We start from the raw sequence: 16,664 nt of genomic DNA on the forward strand, positions 1-16,664 counted from the left end.
CATCCAGCACTGCTACAGCACAGGAGTGTGAACTTGGGAAAGGCTCCAGGGTTCAGGAAATGCCCATGTAATGCCCACCTTGGTGGAAACTCTGAGTAACTCATTCCCCAGATTACCATACCTGAACTGTTTCCCTTCTAATCACAACTACTTTGTTTTGCATGTGAAAAAAATATTTAAATATTTTTGTAAATTTTTTGCATCTTTGGTTTCAGCTTGATAATTAAAAAGCAAAGGTTTTGGGGTGGGGATTCTCTTGGTTTGTTTGCTTTCTGTAATTCCTGAAGGAACTGTAGGAGTTTGAGAGCAATCAAGTTTTCCATCTGGAAAGATTTTAAAGGACTTGACTAAAGTGCACATGGAATCATCTGCATTCCACACCTCAGACAAGACACCACAGAGTAAAGGAGCAAAGTGAGTTCAATTTTTTGGTATGGTTTAGAATATATACAATGCTACACTGAGGCAATAAACATCAGAGAGAAGCAAGATCTTTCATCTCTAGTGAAACCAGTCAGTCACAGCACAGAATTATCATTTCTCACCTTGTTTCACTGGTGTAGACTTGCTCCTGACTGGTCTGCTTTTCCCTGGGTCTATGGCATTTCCACTCCGGCTCTGTGCATTTGAGCCTGATGAAGATGGTTGACCCTCCAGCTCTTCACCAGTGACTGAACCCAGAGGTTCTTCTGCTGTATCTGAAACTTCAGACAGGACAGCACAGGGGGACAGGGTGATTTTTATGCTCTGTTTACAGGGCTGTGTCTGGGGAGGTTCTATCAACTGCCCAAGTCAGGGTAATCTCACCAAGCTGCTCTGCAGCCATGGAAAGACAGATTCCTCCTGAGTGTAACCCCAAGTAGGATTAATTTAATTAATTATCTTTCACTGCTGTAGGAGAGAGGCCCATACACAGGAAATCTGGGCTTTTGTCACTGGAATAATTCTTATCACAGCCTGACCCAGGTTCCCAATTCCCTTATCCTTCCCCAGGACTTCCCAACAGCCAAACTCAGCTAAAAAAAACTACAGACAACACATTTCAGGACTTTGTTCCTTCAACAGGCAGGCTTTGCATGTGTCTCATGAGGACAAGACTCAACCTGCAGAGACAAGCTGCTCCAAGAGAAAGGCTGGGTTTCTCCTCACCATGAGATGAGACTGAAGAGTTAGTCCTGGTCAGGGGCAGTGAGGTATTTTGGTTGGGCTTAGGTTGAATCTTCACTTGCTTCTGTTTCCCTTTTGGGCTGCAAACATAGAATACCCCAAAGAGAGAAATCTGTTATCACCACAGACTCAAATACAAAACAGATTTCTCCTGCAAAGTGATCCCTTCTTCCCAGGTGTGATAACACTAAAAATAGTTACACCACGGTACTGTTTGCTAAAGGTATAGGAGTTTGCAAGGACAAGGTTTTATCCCCTTTTAAAACCATCAGTTTACTTAGATAATGTATCAGATGAAGGCAGGGAAGTGTTACACTTTTTTCAACAGCTAAAAGGTAAAGAGAGAGCTGATCTTTCATTTCCTCCAGAGGGAACACTTGTAACCACATCATCTTTCACTTACCAGAATTAGAAACTACAAACTGAGCATGATTTTATCTCCCAAAAGAGCAAGCTCATCAGGAAATGAGCAACACTGCTGCTGGTTATTCCCAAAAGCACATCTGCCCTGTCCTCTGGAATGGCAGTGCCAGCCAGGCTCACCATGCCTGCTTTACCTGGATGCTCTGCTGGTTGAGGGGGAACTGCTGCTGCTCCTCAGCCGCTTTCGGTACCGAGGCCTTTTCCTCTTCTGGCATTGCATTGCTGACTTGTACTCAGAGATGATGTTTTTCATGTGATTCTCAAATAAGGCAGAGAGTCGAAGGGTCATGCTGTAAATCTGCAGTGAGGAAAAATGGTCAGGCTTATTAGAGTTGAACAACTTGAAGATCAACCAAAAAACCATCACAGAGATGTCCAGACTTTGTAGCACAAATAAAAAATTCACACTGATGTTCCACTATGACGCTCTTTACAGATTATTTCCTTCCATGGGCTACGTGTACTCTTGCAAAGAAAGTGTTTTCTTAAAAGGATTTAGTAACAGTACAAAGTATTTCCAGAGCTGAAGGAAAATGGATTTCTGGATTACTGTCCCCTTTGTCAATTCCCATGAAGCATGGCAGCAGGCCTTGAGATAACTTGAATACCAAGGAAAAAATAATTGGATTTCATGTCTCCTCACCTTTGTTTCTGCACTACATCCCTGGTGAACTATCCTTACACCCCACTTACAAAGCTACAGAGAAGCAACTCAAAATGTCCTCAGTCCTAATTTCTGTAAACCAGATGTCAAAATCTTTAAACCCCTTTCCTGTCCTCTTTCTAGGCCTTGCTTTTGCGTAGCCTCATCCACAATATGTGCAGTTATCAAGCTGATAGCCTTGTTTACAGGGATACATTATTGAAAAAATAAAAGCAATTGGTGACCAGTTTTCTGATACAAATATTACAAGGAACAGCTGCAACAGTGACCATTGTCCCAAATGAAAATGGATGTTAGAAGTCATCTGGGAGAGCAGAACAAAGCAAGTTTATAACCACAAAATTGGTGCATCCTGGTTATTTTTATTACACCAAGCAGTGCTTTGCTCTTCAGACCTTATTTCATGTGTTTTATTTATGGAGGGCCAAGGTCTTTGTTAAAAAAACAGGCATTAAAATTTATTACTTACACGAGACTTTTTATTAGGAGTGTAAGCTTTAGAGTTGCAGAATATTAAACGAATATCTTTGTAGAATTCCAAGGGACTGGTGTAGTTTCCTGCTTCCAAGGTTTCTTTCACAGTGCTGAAGTCCATGGGAGTGTCTACAATATCTCGATAATCCTGTGAGAACACACAGAAGAAAAATCAAAGCTCTCAAATCCTACAGCAGTAACATCACCTCAGTGTTCATCCAGCGGCCCAAGTCATTAGCTCACTCTCAGAGCTGTTGCAGATAATTCCCTAAAAACATCAGCCCACAAAGGGAGAGGACAGAGCCATGCCCAGCATGGATGTTCTGCCAAAGGAGGAACAATTCTGGGTGTGGAGGCTGCACTCACAGGGTAAGAGAAGAGATCAACAGGCTGCCTGAAAGGCTCTGAGTCCTCTCGTTCATAAATCAGGTTTAAGAGCTGCTGGCACTGCTCCTTCCAAGCATCAGCACTGGCTTTCACAGGCTGCCTCTTCACCCTTCGTCTCACCTGCAGGGAAAGAGGTATTACAGATGGCATCACAATATTCACATTGCTCCCTTGAAGTTCCTACTAATCTCCCAGCATTCTGCAATTAAAGCATTACCCAATTAAAAACAGAAATCTAGGAAGATTAAAGCACAGCTGATGGCACAGCAATATGCAAATTAGACATATCAAACAAATTTGCCTTTTCTGGTCATATGTAACACTCAAACCCATGAGAAGCTGCAATATTTCAGCTCCAGCCTTGCTATATTTATCAACTGCACTGAAATTTGACTGCTGGAGATATTTTCTTTAAAATCAAATAAATTAAAAAAAAAATGACCACAGCAGAAATTTTACTCACTCGTCTTTTCCCAGAGGAAGTGCCTGGAGCATCTGAATCCACATCCACTTCTGCCACCTAAAGGCAAAGGGAATGATCACACACAGGCAGGTCTGGAAAACCCTCAGCCATGGAGAAAGGGTTAAAAACCAGCTAACAACAACCACACTTGGCAAGAGGAACTACACCACATTTCAAACTGCACTGAAGGGGAGAAGGTGTCAAGAGAGGGAAGCAGCTCAAGGCAGTGATATCCAGCCTGGATTCTACCTGACATTTCACTCCAAGGATCAACTGATGGGAAATGACACAGAATTACATAAGGAAATCAGCTCTGCTGCCTCGTTGACAATGGAGAGCTGTTGTCCTTCTGACTGAGTAACAGCTCCACTTCCCAGCTCCCCTCATTACTCATCCTTCCCACAAAACATCATGTACTGAGAGAAGATTAAAGACAGGCAGTTCCAAGAAGCATTTTTACTTCAGGGAGCTTATTGTCTCAGGTGAGCCTAAACAGCCTCATCTCCAAAACTCAGTGCAATTACCTATAAAATAAAGACTCAACAAAAATCAAAATATCTTTCATGTGCTCAATTTTAAAAATGAAGGAAACGATCTTACCTCCTCTTCCTCATCAGTACTGCTCAGGTCTTCTGCTTTCACCTTGTTGTAGATTTCTAATATATCAGTACAGCTCTGATCTCTGCAGGACAATGACAAAAACCAAAGAACACAATGAAGGATCCCAGGAATTGGAGCTGTGGGGTCTGTGAGGTCCAAACTCACCCAATGAAGCGGAGCAGGACATCTGTCACAATTTTGGCTGCTTTGACTATGGGGCTGTCTGGCTCGTTGAAAGTCCTGGCATTGTGTTCAATGTATCTTACCTCCCACATCAGGGCAGAGATTCTCCTGAAAAGTATACAAAATTTAAGGAATGGGATGGAGAGGAAGGTGTATGTTATTTTTCTTCCACGTTCAGTAGGATTCTTCAGTAAAAAATGGAATTGGGAATTCAGATCAAGCAGAAAAAGGCTGTCTTCAGAGGGGAAAATAAGAGCAGGACATTATTTATTCTCAAATTAACTGGGAAAACCAAGATTTCCAGTTTCCAGCATCATTCAATCCCCTTCTGGCAACTGCAACACAAGCAAAGTCCCTGCTCAAAGGCAGCAGGGATGGAAACAAAGCAAACATGCTCTGCCTCCAACACAGAGCCAGGCTCAGGGTGTTCAACCAACACTCCAGATCCAGCTACAGCAGCTTTTGCCTTAACAACATGGCCAGCAGAATTTATTATTCAGGAAGACTCACTTTGCCCAAGGCCAATCTGATCTTCTGCAGTTGCTGAAGGGACTTTAAACAGCATTCAGCTCCACATAATAATAAATGCAATAAATGTCAGCTACAAACCCAAACTCACCTATAAAACCTGTTTTCAAGCCTCCTCCTGATGGTGGTGAGGTCAGTTGGATAAGCAACAACAGTGCAATACATGGGATAGGCACTAAGGTCCACTGGAACAGCAAAGGGATTAGAAATGTCTGCAAGACAAAAGACCACGATGATTTAGATGCCTCCAAGGGATGTTACACCAAGATTCCTTTTAATGGTTTCTGGGGGTTCTTTCGAAGAATTCAGCAAAAGCAACGCAGATCTACAGCTGAGAAAGTCATCACCCACAGGGCAGGGCTCCTCCTCTCGTACCATCTATTCCTGCTCTTGAAAAAGCACTTTTTGTTTAAGCATCACATCTGAGATTTGTGTGCCAGCAGCCAATCTGACTGAAAGGAATGAGGTATTTGCACTTACAACAGGAATCCTACAACCTGCAACACTGAGTAAGAACACAGACATGTTCTGGGTGTAAACAGAGGCAGAATTTAAAGCACAGTGTGCTGGTAAATAGTTACAAACCAATTACAAGGAATTTGGAGGTGAGGGTATTTAGTGAGCATTTGCTGGTTGGTTTTGAGAGGTTTAATTATGTTTTGCTCTTTCACCTTTAGATATGACCCAGTGGGAAACCCCAGAAAAAAAGGGAGTTTAGCTTGGAAACTGAAATATGAAATTTAAAAGGCTCTTTTCAGTAATTTAGTTGAATACATTTCAAATACTCCACACCAAGTCCCAGCACTCCATCCCATCTAGTCTCCAGTCCTGTGCCACCTCCCTGCTATTGTCAATCTTCCCCCTTTTCTCTCCAAACATACCAAGGGAAAGAAGCTGCTCAATCCCTCGGATTACTCGTTCACATTCTTCATCTCTGGAATGGGCCCCCCACTCTCCCTCCTGGGGCTTGTAGAGAAGAGCTGTCAGCTCCTCTGGGGTCACAGGAACTCCAGCACCGACCTCCTCCGGATAAGCAGCTGGAGAGGAACAATTCCAGAGGGTAAATCAGGGCCCCAGAGCTGTTTGCTTTGCTTTGTGCAGGGACAGGAATCCAGCACACACTTACTTCCTTCTGGGATTGGTTCCATGTCCCATGGACTCATCCTCTCTCTTTCATTGTTGTCCCAGCTATTAAAAAATTCATTCAAATGCACAAGTTAGAGCTGAATATGAAGACACACCTTTTCTTTACCAGATTTGACCCAAAAGGTCACTCCAGTTAGGAATAAGACATTCCCACTCCCTATTTTCCTCTTGTATCTCCTATACAGTCACTGCACTGCTGTTTATACCAGAATTGTTGCTTTAGGAATAAATTCAAAAATTAAGTAAGTAAATATTCAAAATATTCTAAAATAAATAAATAGTAACAAATAAGAAGTACAATATGTGAAATTCAATAAGTAAATGAAGTGTCTGGTTATGTATTTAAAATGGAGAAAGGGATTCTAATCCTTGAGGTTCTTGATCCTATTTCTGGAGTTCTCTGAGTTGTGTAGGAGCCCCAGAACATGGAATTACTCACTGCACACTGTAGCACTGGAAGGAACTATCAGGATATTCTGCCTGGAAAGGCTGCTGACTCTCCACAGTCCCAAACCACCAGGCATCATCAATGATACTGCGAAATCGATCCCCTGGAAGGGCCAACATTGCACTCAGACAAGAACAACATCAAGAATTGCTAAATATTTCCTTTTAGAGAATCAACTCCCTCTTTTGTGAACACCCTACTTCCATCCTTGCATTTTGCCACACAGGAGTTGAGCCCTTGCCCTCAGGGCAGGACTGGGAATCTCCCACAGCTGCCTCACAACTCAGATCCCAACAGATCAGGAGATTCTCCTGCTGTCACTGCCCTTGGAACTGTTTCTCTCATTTCTCTTTTTTCTTTGCTAGAGGAATCGCAGCAAACATCGAATAAAACTTTCCAATAATCTTTACAGTATCATGTGTGTATAGTCCTTTACATCATGTAATAAAGACATTGTGTCCCATTAAACAGCTGCAGAAATGGTGCAAAACACATGGAATTGGGGAAAAAAAAACCCCTCACCTATTTGCCAGTTCCTTTCTTTGGCTTCATTATAAAACTGATGCAGCACAAGGAAATCAATAACATCTGGCATGTCATGGTACCTTCAGGAAATAAGACCAAAAAGAAGTTATTATTACCCAGAAATGCAGTTCTGGATGAACTACACAGTCCTCAAATTCCATGCATTTGGGATAACCATTACTGCCATCATCATGCCTTGCACAGGAAATAAGAGAGGAGGGGGAAATAAGAAAGGGGGGAGCTTCTACACTGCAAGGAAAGCTCTTGAAGAATGTCATCAGCATTCCAGTGACTTACTTTATGGAAAAAGATTCTCCTGTCATTTTGCCTGTGATTGGATCCAGGAATGCAAGCTTCAAGCAGCAGAGTGTGGGAGGCCCAACTTCATATTTAATTCCTACAGTCTTCACAAATTCTTGTTCCTAGTTAGCAAGAACCATGGAACAGCATTATTTTACCTTGCCAACAACAAAAATATCCATTTTAAAGTGAAACATATTAATAAAACCCAAGTATGTTTCCACTCTACAGCACAGGTAATTTCACCCATTAATTTTTCTTTTCCAAATACTAAAATCAATCACTGTCACCTCAAAAAGAAAAATGAAGAAGCTCATTCCCTTGGCAGGTTTCTGAACAGAATTCCTACAAATAATTTCAGAAGGTTCTAAAGAACAAACCCAGTTTTAAGCACACCAAAGGTTCTCCCTGACCTACCCCAGGGCCCCTCACTCTTGCACAGTGGGAAAAAAGGAAATTCTTCCTCTGAAAATGGAAATTCCACAATAGCCCTTATGTTCATGTCCTGTCAAAGCCCATCCTAAGTGAACAGCTATTTCCTTTTCCTTACAAATTGATGATGCCTTGGAAAATTCCATCTGGAATCACTGAATATCTGGGACTGGTAACTGGGTATTTTCCCAGTAAAGCAATTACTTTCATTAACAGAACCACTGGCACTGTTAAATGAATATGAGCACATATATGGGCTCTTCTCTTGATATGAAATCTGAGGAAAGCAGGAAAAAATAAGGCAACACTGTGGATTAAGGCTTGGGAACTCACCCAAAGCAAGATCCAGTGTTTAAGAGAACTCCTGCACACATTTAGGTGTTTACACCATGATTTCTTACCACAGCATTAAAAACAAGAAACAGAACCCAAATGCTCAGGTCACTGTAGAGTGGTGAGAGAACCACAAACAGCTCTGCAGTGCTGAGTTCTGAATGAATTCACTGTTCAGGAAAAAATAATTTGTGTGGAAAGAGACCCCTGAGAATCAAATCCAAAACCAGGAAGTGAACAGATGTAAAGACTTTGTGTTTATAAAAACTAACTTTAATATTTACAATTAAAACTTTGATATTAACATTTTAAAGCAATCCTTTCTTTACAATTTTCATGCTGGTTTTTCATGTCAGTTTAACATTACAGAGACATTCAGCTCTTTGAAGTACTTCTTGAACTTACCCTGAGTTCCATTTTGTTCCATGGTTGTTTTTGCATGTTAATACTGTAAATTTTGGCTTTCCTCACTGCCCTCACATAAGCTTCATGGCCTTGCCTAAAGTAGATGATCTTAAAAGAGAAAAAAAAAAAGAGAGAGAAAATTAAGAGAGAAAAAAAGAGCAAATGAGAAAAGTAGAGAAAATTACTTTCATGATTTTGCTCTTCCTGTTCATAATACCAGATCTTATCCCTTTGAGAACACATTGCACACTTATTTATTTAATCATAAAGCACTCTTCTAATTAAAAATATTTATATCAGCCCCCAAGTTGGCACCTGCTCTGTGCTTTAGAACTGGGATCATTAAGAAATGTGCAGGTGAAAATGCACAACTGATTTTTCCTGCCAATCCCAAGTTACCTGTGCAGAAAAAGGGACACAGGATGTGGATCTCTAAACAACAAACTGCCTGGGAATTAACAAAGTTATCAAAACTCAGCCTGTCCTGAGCACAATCCCCTGCAAATATTGCTGGGTAGAAGAGTCCAAAGCAAGCAGAGCTGCTGATTCCCTGGGAATGTGGGAACTGCTGAGGGTGTCTCAGCCTGGAAATGGGGGTGTGTATTCTATTCCTGTCTGGCAGAGGTGGGGCAGTCATCTTCTGTATTTGGGCAGTTTTCTTTATCTCTCCCACAGCCAATCCTCCCTCCAGGAGATCTCTGCTGTCCATGGGTGTCCCTGCAGGGCTGATCAAATTCCATCATCCCATGGGGAGATGCTCTGCTCAGGGAGGAGCCAAGCATTCCTACCTGGATACAATCTGCCCTGGAGCAGCACAGCAGCCTTTGCCCCCTGCATTCCCAGAGGAGCAGCCCTTTCCCAGTGAATTCCCAGAGGAAGTCAGGCCCATCTACACCTGAGGAACCTCCTGAGGAAAACTCCCCCCTTGTGCAGGCTCCCTGCTCCAGCAGAACCACAGCTGGCACTGCAGGAGGGCTGGGCTGGGCCACCACTGAACGGGACTGCTGCCACCACCCTGACCCACAGGGTGTCAGGGCCTATTCTGACTCTGACAGTGTTGTTTTGTATTACTGCACTGTTTATTTTATTTATATTTTTCTTCCCTAATAAAGAACTGTTATCCCTGCTCCCGGATCTTTGCCCGAGAGCCCCTTAATTTTAAAAATTACAACAGCTCGGAGGGAGGGGGTTTACATTTCCCATTTCAGGGGAGGCTCCTGCCTTCCTTAGCAGACACCTGGCTTCCCAAACCCAGGCAGAGGCAGTACCTCATCCCCCATCTGGGGCACGAAGGGCGAGCGGCGGGGAATGGTGTCCAGGATCCACTGCGGGGCCAGCCACTCCTCACTGGGCTCCCCTTCCAGGGACAGCAGCCCACTGGCTTTCTAAACACACACATCAGGAGATTGCACAGTAATTACATAGAGAAGTTAAATATCTGCATGAATTTAGAATGCAATCAACACAATATTCAGAGTACAGTTAATGAAAAACTCATTGTGCAGCAGTTACTGCAGGTAAGATACAAGGAAGAGCAAATTGTGGAGTGCTGTCATTCCCAAAATCTCCACTAAATAGCAGGGGATAAGACAGGTTTGTTGTAAATACAACTGAAAAGTAAAACCTCCATAAATCATTAAAATGACTTAAAACATTCATAAATCATTAAAATCCCCATGGCAGGGGGGTGGGATAAGATGATCTTTAAGACCTCTCCAACTCAAGCCAGTCTGTGGTTCTATAATAAAGAAATAAATTGTATTTTTATAAATATTCTAAATGTCTTTAAAAAATACCAGGAAAAAGACGTCTGAACATGTGAATACAATACAGATCCATTATAATTTTACAACAAAACCACCCTGTTGTAAACCTGGCTGTGGTGAAGAGCATAAATCTGAGAGGAAAAAAATGGCATTTGAAATGAGGAACCACCTGTGGGAAACATGGAAGCCCAATAAAACAAACAATAAAATTTCTTGGTACCACTGATAGCACAATTACTGTGATCTCTATAAATATTTTTTTACTCTATGCCCATTTATAAAATATTTTACTTTGAAAACAACCACTAAACCCCAAATTTATATTCATAAAGTACAAAAGACACTAAGAATTACACGTGCTGACCTTCTTCCTTGGCTGTTTCAGTTTCCTTCGCTTTGGCTCCAGCCCTTTTGTTCCCTTCATATTTTCATCTTCAGAACTACTACAGATTTTCCGAGCTGCCTGCCTGGTTTGTCTCTTTGGAGGCTGCAGATTAATCCCAGCATCTGCTGTCCAGTCTGAATATTCACTTGATGAATCACTGTAGATAATAAAAAAGTTGTAAGAAAGAGAACAGAAAACTTCAGTTTCCCCACAGGGGACTGAGAAGTCCAAACATTCAACCTGCTCTCCTGGTTCTGCTCAGGATTAGCACAGAATTTTGTTATTATGTGAACTTAAAGAAAAACAAGTGCTCTCTGAATTGTGATTTCAGTAAATTCTTTTATCAATTTGAAACTCACAGTAAAGCTGAATCTATGGTTGATATAAATTCTTATTATCTCACTGACTCACAGACTGACTTCATAAGAACTGGCAGCAAAAAAATCCATGGAACATTTAAAGAAGTAGAGCCCTTCCCTAAAATCCAGCTCTGACTTCTTCAACACCAAATAATACGAGTACAGGCTTTATATGGCAAACTGGCGTTGATTTTTTCAAGTAGCTCTTAATTAAAGACAACATCTTCTTATAAAAGGTTTTTTTAGAATTGTTCTTGACTTTGAAAAGAAAAAGAACAGAAAAAAAATCACAGTATGTGACTGTGAAATGTTTCATGACTGATTAAAAATCAATCCTAAAAAATGAAGTCTGAGTATCTCAGTATCAACTGTCCTGCTTAAATCCCATAATAAACCAGTGCTCCCAATTCAGAGCCCAGTGGAGGTACCTGGAACTGCTTTCACTCTGCCAGGCTGCCACAGGATCATCCATGGATGCATCACTGGTGCCAACAGTCTCATCTTCCTGTAGTGAAAACAAGAGGATTCATTCTGGGGCCAAGGGTAAAATGTATCATTTTTGTTTGCAAGCAAGTGGTGTCACATGAGGAAAGCTTATATTCAAGGGCTGGTTTAGCTTCAAAGAAATGAATCCACAATTTCTTCCTATACCTTAATTAATATTACAATAAATATTATGTAGCTCCTTTAAAATAAATGTGAATTGTAATTATATCAGAACTAGAGAATGAGTTCTTCTTTAAGTGTTTGATTAATAAATTTTACTGCCCAGGGCCCAGTTTTTTGAGCTGTTCTCTATTTTCAATGCATTAACAAAGCAGCAATGTTCACTCTCTTCCTTAAGGAGAACAAGTTATATTTATCTGGTATATTTTAAGTTCTTCCCTTGCCAAAATCAATGATAAATACCAATACTCAATCTCTTTCAACAGCAGTCTACAGATGTAGATGAAATCAAAGCACTGCAAAATGAAATCAAAGTCCTGACCCAGAATCCATGTGCTGCATGAAATCCCAAAATAGCAAGTGGTTTAACACAACCCAGTTAAATTTACTTGAAAATGTTTCAGGTTTCCAAAAATACAGGAGCTGTTTTAAGCTACTTTTGAATACTGTCCTGGCATTTAGGTAAATGATCCTTCACTCTCCAAGACCAACATGCCACAGGAACACCACAAATCCCAGGGACTCAATGATCTGAGTGTTTCTTCCCATGTGGAGAATCACAGACTATCCTGAGCTGGAAGGGACCCACAAGGATCAGAGCTCAGCTCCTTGCCCTGCCCAACAATCCCACCCTGTGCATCCCTGGCAGTGCTGTCCAAACCCTCCTGGAGCTCTGGCAGCCTTGGGGCTGTGCCCTGGGAGCCTGGGCAGTGCCCAGCACCCTCTGGGGAAAGAACCTTTCCCTGATCTCCAGCCTGAGCCTGCCCTGGCACAGCTCCGGCCGTTCCCTGGGTCCTTGTCCCTGCCACAACCTCTCTGCATTCCCAAGACTGCTCAAAAAATCATCAAGAGAGGCTTTGTGATAGCATCAGCAGCAACTTGAGGATTCTTGGATGCATTCTCTCAGGCCCCGTAGATTTGTAGGAATCCAGCTGGAGCAGCAGATCTCACACAAGCTCAGGGCTGACTGGGAGTTGATCACTCTCGGTCATGGCCCTCCAGCTTAGAGCACTGGGACCCCCTTGCTCCATCATCCATGTTGAAGATGGAGACAAAGGATGTGTCAAATCCCTCTACCCTGCCCTGTCCCTGTTTGTGAGGTGACCATCCCCATCCTGGAATAGGCCAATATTATTTTTACACTGCCTTTTGCCCCTGCCTTTTGAAAAACCTCTTTTTACTGCCCCCCACCCCAGCCCTGGCAGCTCCAGCTCAAACTGAGCTTCGGCTGCACAATCTTCCTCCCTCCAGCAGACATGTGGAACCGTAACGTGGATTTGGGAAGGGGGAAGCTGCTGGAGGGTGCTGGGAGGCTCAGACCTCAGAGGAGCTGTCGGACTCGTGGCGGGCACAGGGGTTCTGGCTGGCTCCCTGCTGGCTGTGCTCGATGGTGGAGCGCGTCTGGTACGCGTGCTGCCGCTTCCGCTGGTTCCTGCGCAGCGAGCGCCCGCCGCCCGCCTGCAGCTCGCTCTGCCAGGGGCACACACAGGGACACATCAGGGACTCACTCATGAGTTACACACTGAAAAGGTGCCTGGTTACAGTGGCTGAGTGCTGCACCCCAGTTAACACAGAGCAGTAAGAAATTGTTGTAGAATTAGACAATATCTCTGACACATTGCGGATGTTTTAGGTGCGGATTTTTGGTTCAACAGAGACTCTACTTTATAAAGTAGCAGTCTATGGAAAGGAAATGATTGAAAATACTATTCTTTTCTATGAAATTCCTGCAGTCTCTGCATAAGATAAATCTAGCCCTTGTACAAGTTTGGCACCTCTACTTTCCACAAGTCAAACTGAAAACCCACCGTGGCTCTGCGATTTTCCTTTCCCAGCATCTTCCCACCACTGAAACCTCAAGGATAGAGATTTACCACTATTTGGATATTACAGACAGCCAAATCACAGCTACAGAAGGAAGAAGACAGTGAGCCAGAGAAACAATTAGGACTATTGATCTTCTAAATAATTCAATAAAATTGGTTTGGGTTTTTTTGCTGGTCTTATTTTTGTTGCTCAGAACTGCTTCCCACCCAGGTTGTCTCTTCCAGGGCACTAACTCACCCGTTGTAAGGTGTGGGATGGCTTTCTCTTCTTGTCAGCAGTGTATAAACTGATTTCTATTTCACCTTTGGCAGCTCGACATTCTTCCTGGACCCTAATTATACATAAGAAACACACATTATATTCATTAAATCATCATGGAACTCAACAGCCTCCTTAATATACACAATAAAATACTTGTGCTGCTCTAAGAAATCTGTGTGAAAATCCCCCTAGCAGCATCCATCCATTCGCTCCTGGAATCACAAGTTAAAGAACTATATTTGTTAGCTGAGCAGCCATAATTATTTTCAAATGTATTAAAATTATTTTCAAGTCTTTTTTAAATTAAGCTTGAGGAAAATGTGGTAGTTGGAGTACTGAAGAAAGACTGAGTTGTGAAAAGAAGAAATTACCATTCTCAACTCCATTCTGATCCCAACATTCCAAACAACCCAACCAACCAAGCCCCAGAGCCAAAAACGCATTCCAGGAGTACGGAGGGATCATTCCACATTACACAACTGAACGTCTCATCCCACTCCCACTGAGCCTCTTACTTGCTGATGCCCGGAGGGAGCTCGTTGACCACCACCCTCCTGCTCCAGGCCATGAGGTCCCTCTCGGTGGCCATCTGGCTGCGGGGCGCGTTGAGGTGCATCTGCCGCACGCCCTCGATCTGCCCGCTGCGGCGCAGCCCCACGTTGGGAGGAGAGGCCACCTCCAAGCCCGGGCTGCGAAGAGCTGCGGAGAGAGAAAGAAAGAAAGAGCTTCCTCACTTCCATGGACCGCCAATAACATCATGGAGTCACAGGGTGGTTGGGTGAGGAGGGATCTTAGGGATCAAACAGTGCCAGCCTGTGCCATGGGACACCTTCCGCTAGCTCGGGGGCTCCAAGCCATGTCCAGCCTGGCCCTGGGCACTTCCAGGGATCCTGGGGCAGCCACAGCTTCTCTGGGCAGCCTCCCCACCCTCACAGGGAACAATTCCTTCCCTGCATCCCATCCACAATTTAAAGGCCCAAAGACTGATAAACCAAGATTGATAATAATGGAAATATTGCCATCATTGTCCTTATTTTCCCCTCACAATTTCCACAGGCTTAAATACTGCATATCAAATGATAACATTGCATTTATGGTTGTGCAAAGCTATATAAAAATATCGGTCTGTTTAAATACTTTATACATACTCCAATTAACTTATTCAAATGGGCAGTTCCTGTGGGCAAAGTCACTGATCAATGCAACCTCTAGAAGGAAACTGCTTTGATTTCCACACTACTCATATCTGGAAACTCCTTCACACAACTACAGGGATACACAAATAAAACTGGGAACTGGGGCTGTACACACATCAACATATCCTAAGCAGTAGAAAAGACTGTGTGAGCTGAAGCTGCCTTTTAGGCAACCTTTTTGAAATATCAACTTAGATCAAAGCAAAAATGCGTTTTCCTATTTTTCCCTGGTATTTTTCTTACTCCTTCTTGGATTGAAACACAAGCAATTCCACATCCAAATCCTAATGAGCTTTGCCAGGAAGTCTACTTCAAACACATGTAATCAGTCACTTAACCTAGAAGTGATTTATTAGCAGCTGTGAATTCTCCCAAGGCTCAGGCTGACTTGCAGCACAGTGCTGGGCATCTGCTCCCTCCCATCAGCTGCACTCACTCAGCTGCTCACATCTGATTGAGTGCGGTTTCAATTTTTAATCACTCTGTGTATTAAAAATAAAATCACAGTAGCAGAACATTTACCAGGAGAATAATCTCAAGCTTTCTAAGGAAACACTAAGACAGAGCAACATGTTTATTTTATTAGCACTGATGCTCAGCCTTGTGCTGCAGCAGGAAACCATTAGTCTGTCACAACACTGTATTCCACTGACAGCCCCTAATTATATGCTTTCATTTGGCATTTTGCAGTTATGAAGTTTCATCTCTGCACTGATATCAACACAATACAGTGAACTTCATGCTTATTTTTCAGGAAACTGGTTTATAGCAGGAATAATTCCAGTCTAATAACTCCGAACAATCAGATATAGCCCAGTTAGACCATTGGGTGCCCTCAGTTACCCCTTAAATTTGTAATTCCTCTGTTGGAATCCACAGAACATCCCAGCGCTCCACATGGGTTAACAAGGTGTACAAGAAGAGGAGAAAAAAGCATCTTCAAAGACAACGTGTCAGAACTGGCATTAATATTTTGCTCAGTCCTTCCTGTGACAAGGAAGGAACTGATGAAGATAAGGCTGGACACTGACCTCCATTAACAGAGTGGGATCTGTTGAGTGGAGGGTTTGGAAGAGTTTCTCCTTCATTAATTAGTCTCAGATCTTGTTCCCTCTGGAGCTCTCTGATCATTCCATCAAGAATACTCTCATCCTGGTCATTGGTTTGCTGCCCGATGACTTGTTCGACCACCTCACCGTCACCTTCACAAAAAGAAAGCCACAAATGCTGATAAAATGATGGATTTCTACATTAGCAAACAGCATAGAAATAATCCCATTTCAAACTCTGCACCACAATTTGTCTGCTCTGCAAAACATCTGATCACCAGCTGGCTTTCTGCTCTTATGTAATAAATGGAGGCAAAGTTTAGAAGAGAAGTTACAATAAAATCCTAAAACTCCAGACCACACGTAGAACATAAACACAAACCATAAGAAACAGCAGAAAGAAATAATGCTTCAGTAGGTAAGAATGGGAGGCCTTTTTGGAAATCAACATTTTACCAATGTTTGTGTATACAAGAAAAAAGAACTCTTTTACAAAACAACAGCTGCCTTTACATGTCCTCCCCACCTTCCTGCCTGCTTTCTCACATCCACAGTTAGAGGTTAATAGACAATGCTTTAAACATCTGCCATATACCTGGGAAAAATCCACAGATTTTGGAATACTTTTGCCTCCAGTCAATTTGATTCCACCCATAACCCCACCCCACCCTCTCTTC

The 16,664-nt window shown here is 42.6% G+C and overlaps 1 protein-coding gene across 1 annotated transcript in view; it reads right to left on the reverse strand.

The window, feature by feature from the left end:
- The window catches only part of BRWD3 (bromodomain and WD repeat domain containing 3), a gene marked incomplete at its 3' end in the record, with an annotated part of 44,014 nt that overhangs the window by 607 nt on the left and 26,743 nt on the right, over window positions 1-16,664 (reverse strand). Inside the window, exons 18-39 of the mRNA XM_084212963.1 lie at window positions 15,970-16,140; window positions 14,258-14,441; window positions 13,719-13,812; window positions 12,975-13,124; window positions 11,417-11,493; window positions 10,609-10,786; window positions 9,747-9,863; window positions 8,479-8,586; window positions 7,306-7,430; window positions 7,006-7,088; window positions 6,475-6,586; window positions 6,016-6,077; window positions 5,771-5,926; window positions 4,981-5,101; window positions 4,344-4,469; window positions 4,179-4,260; window positions 3,579-3,635; window positions 3,095-3,235; window positions 2,724-2,876; window positions 1,725-1,888; window positions 1,150-1,247; window positions 546-704 (exon numbers count right to left, since the gene is read on the reverse strand). Coding sequence (XP_084069089.1) covers window positions 546-704; window positions 1,150-1,247; window positions 1,725-1,888; window positions 2,724-2,876; window positions 3,095-3,235; window positions 3,579-3,635; window positions 4,179-4,260; window positions 4,344-4,469; window positions 4,981-5,101; window positions 5,771-5,926; window positions 6,016-6,077; window positions 6,475-6,586; window positions 7,006-7,088; window positions 7,306-7,430; window positions 8,479-8,586; window positions 9,747-9,863; window positions 10,609-10,786; window positions 11,417-11,493; window positions 12,975-13,124; window positions 13,719-13,812; window positions 14,258-14,441; window positions 15,970-16,140 — 2,718 coding nt within the window. The remainder of the gene's footprint in view (window positions 1-545; window positions 705-1,149; window positions 1,248-1,724; window positions 1,889-2,723; window positions 2,877-3,094; window positions 3,236-3,578; window positions 3,636-4,178; window positions 4,261-4,343; window positions 4,470-4,980; window positions 5,102-5,770; window positions 5,927-6,015; window positions 6,078-6,474; window positions 6,587-7,005; window positions 7,089-7,305; window positions 7,431-8,478; window positions 8,587-9,746; window positions 9,864-10,608; window positions 10,787-11,416; window positions 11,494-12,974; window positions 13,125-13,718; window positions 13,813-14,257; window positions 14,442-15,969; window positions 16,141-16,664) is intronic.

The sequence above is a fragment of the Fringilla coelebs genome, assembly GCF_963513975.1.
Source record: "Fringilla coelebs genome assembly, chromosome: 11".
Classification (NCBI taxonomy): Eukaryota; Metazoa; Chordata; class Aves; order Passeriformes; family Fringillidae; genus Fringilla; species Fringilla coelebs.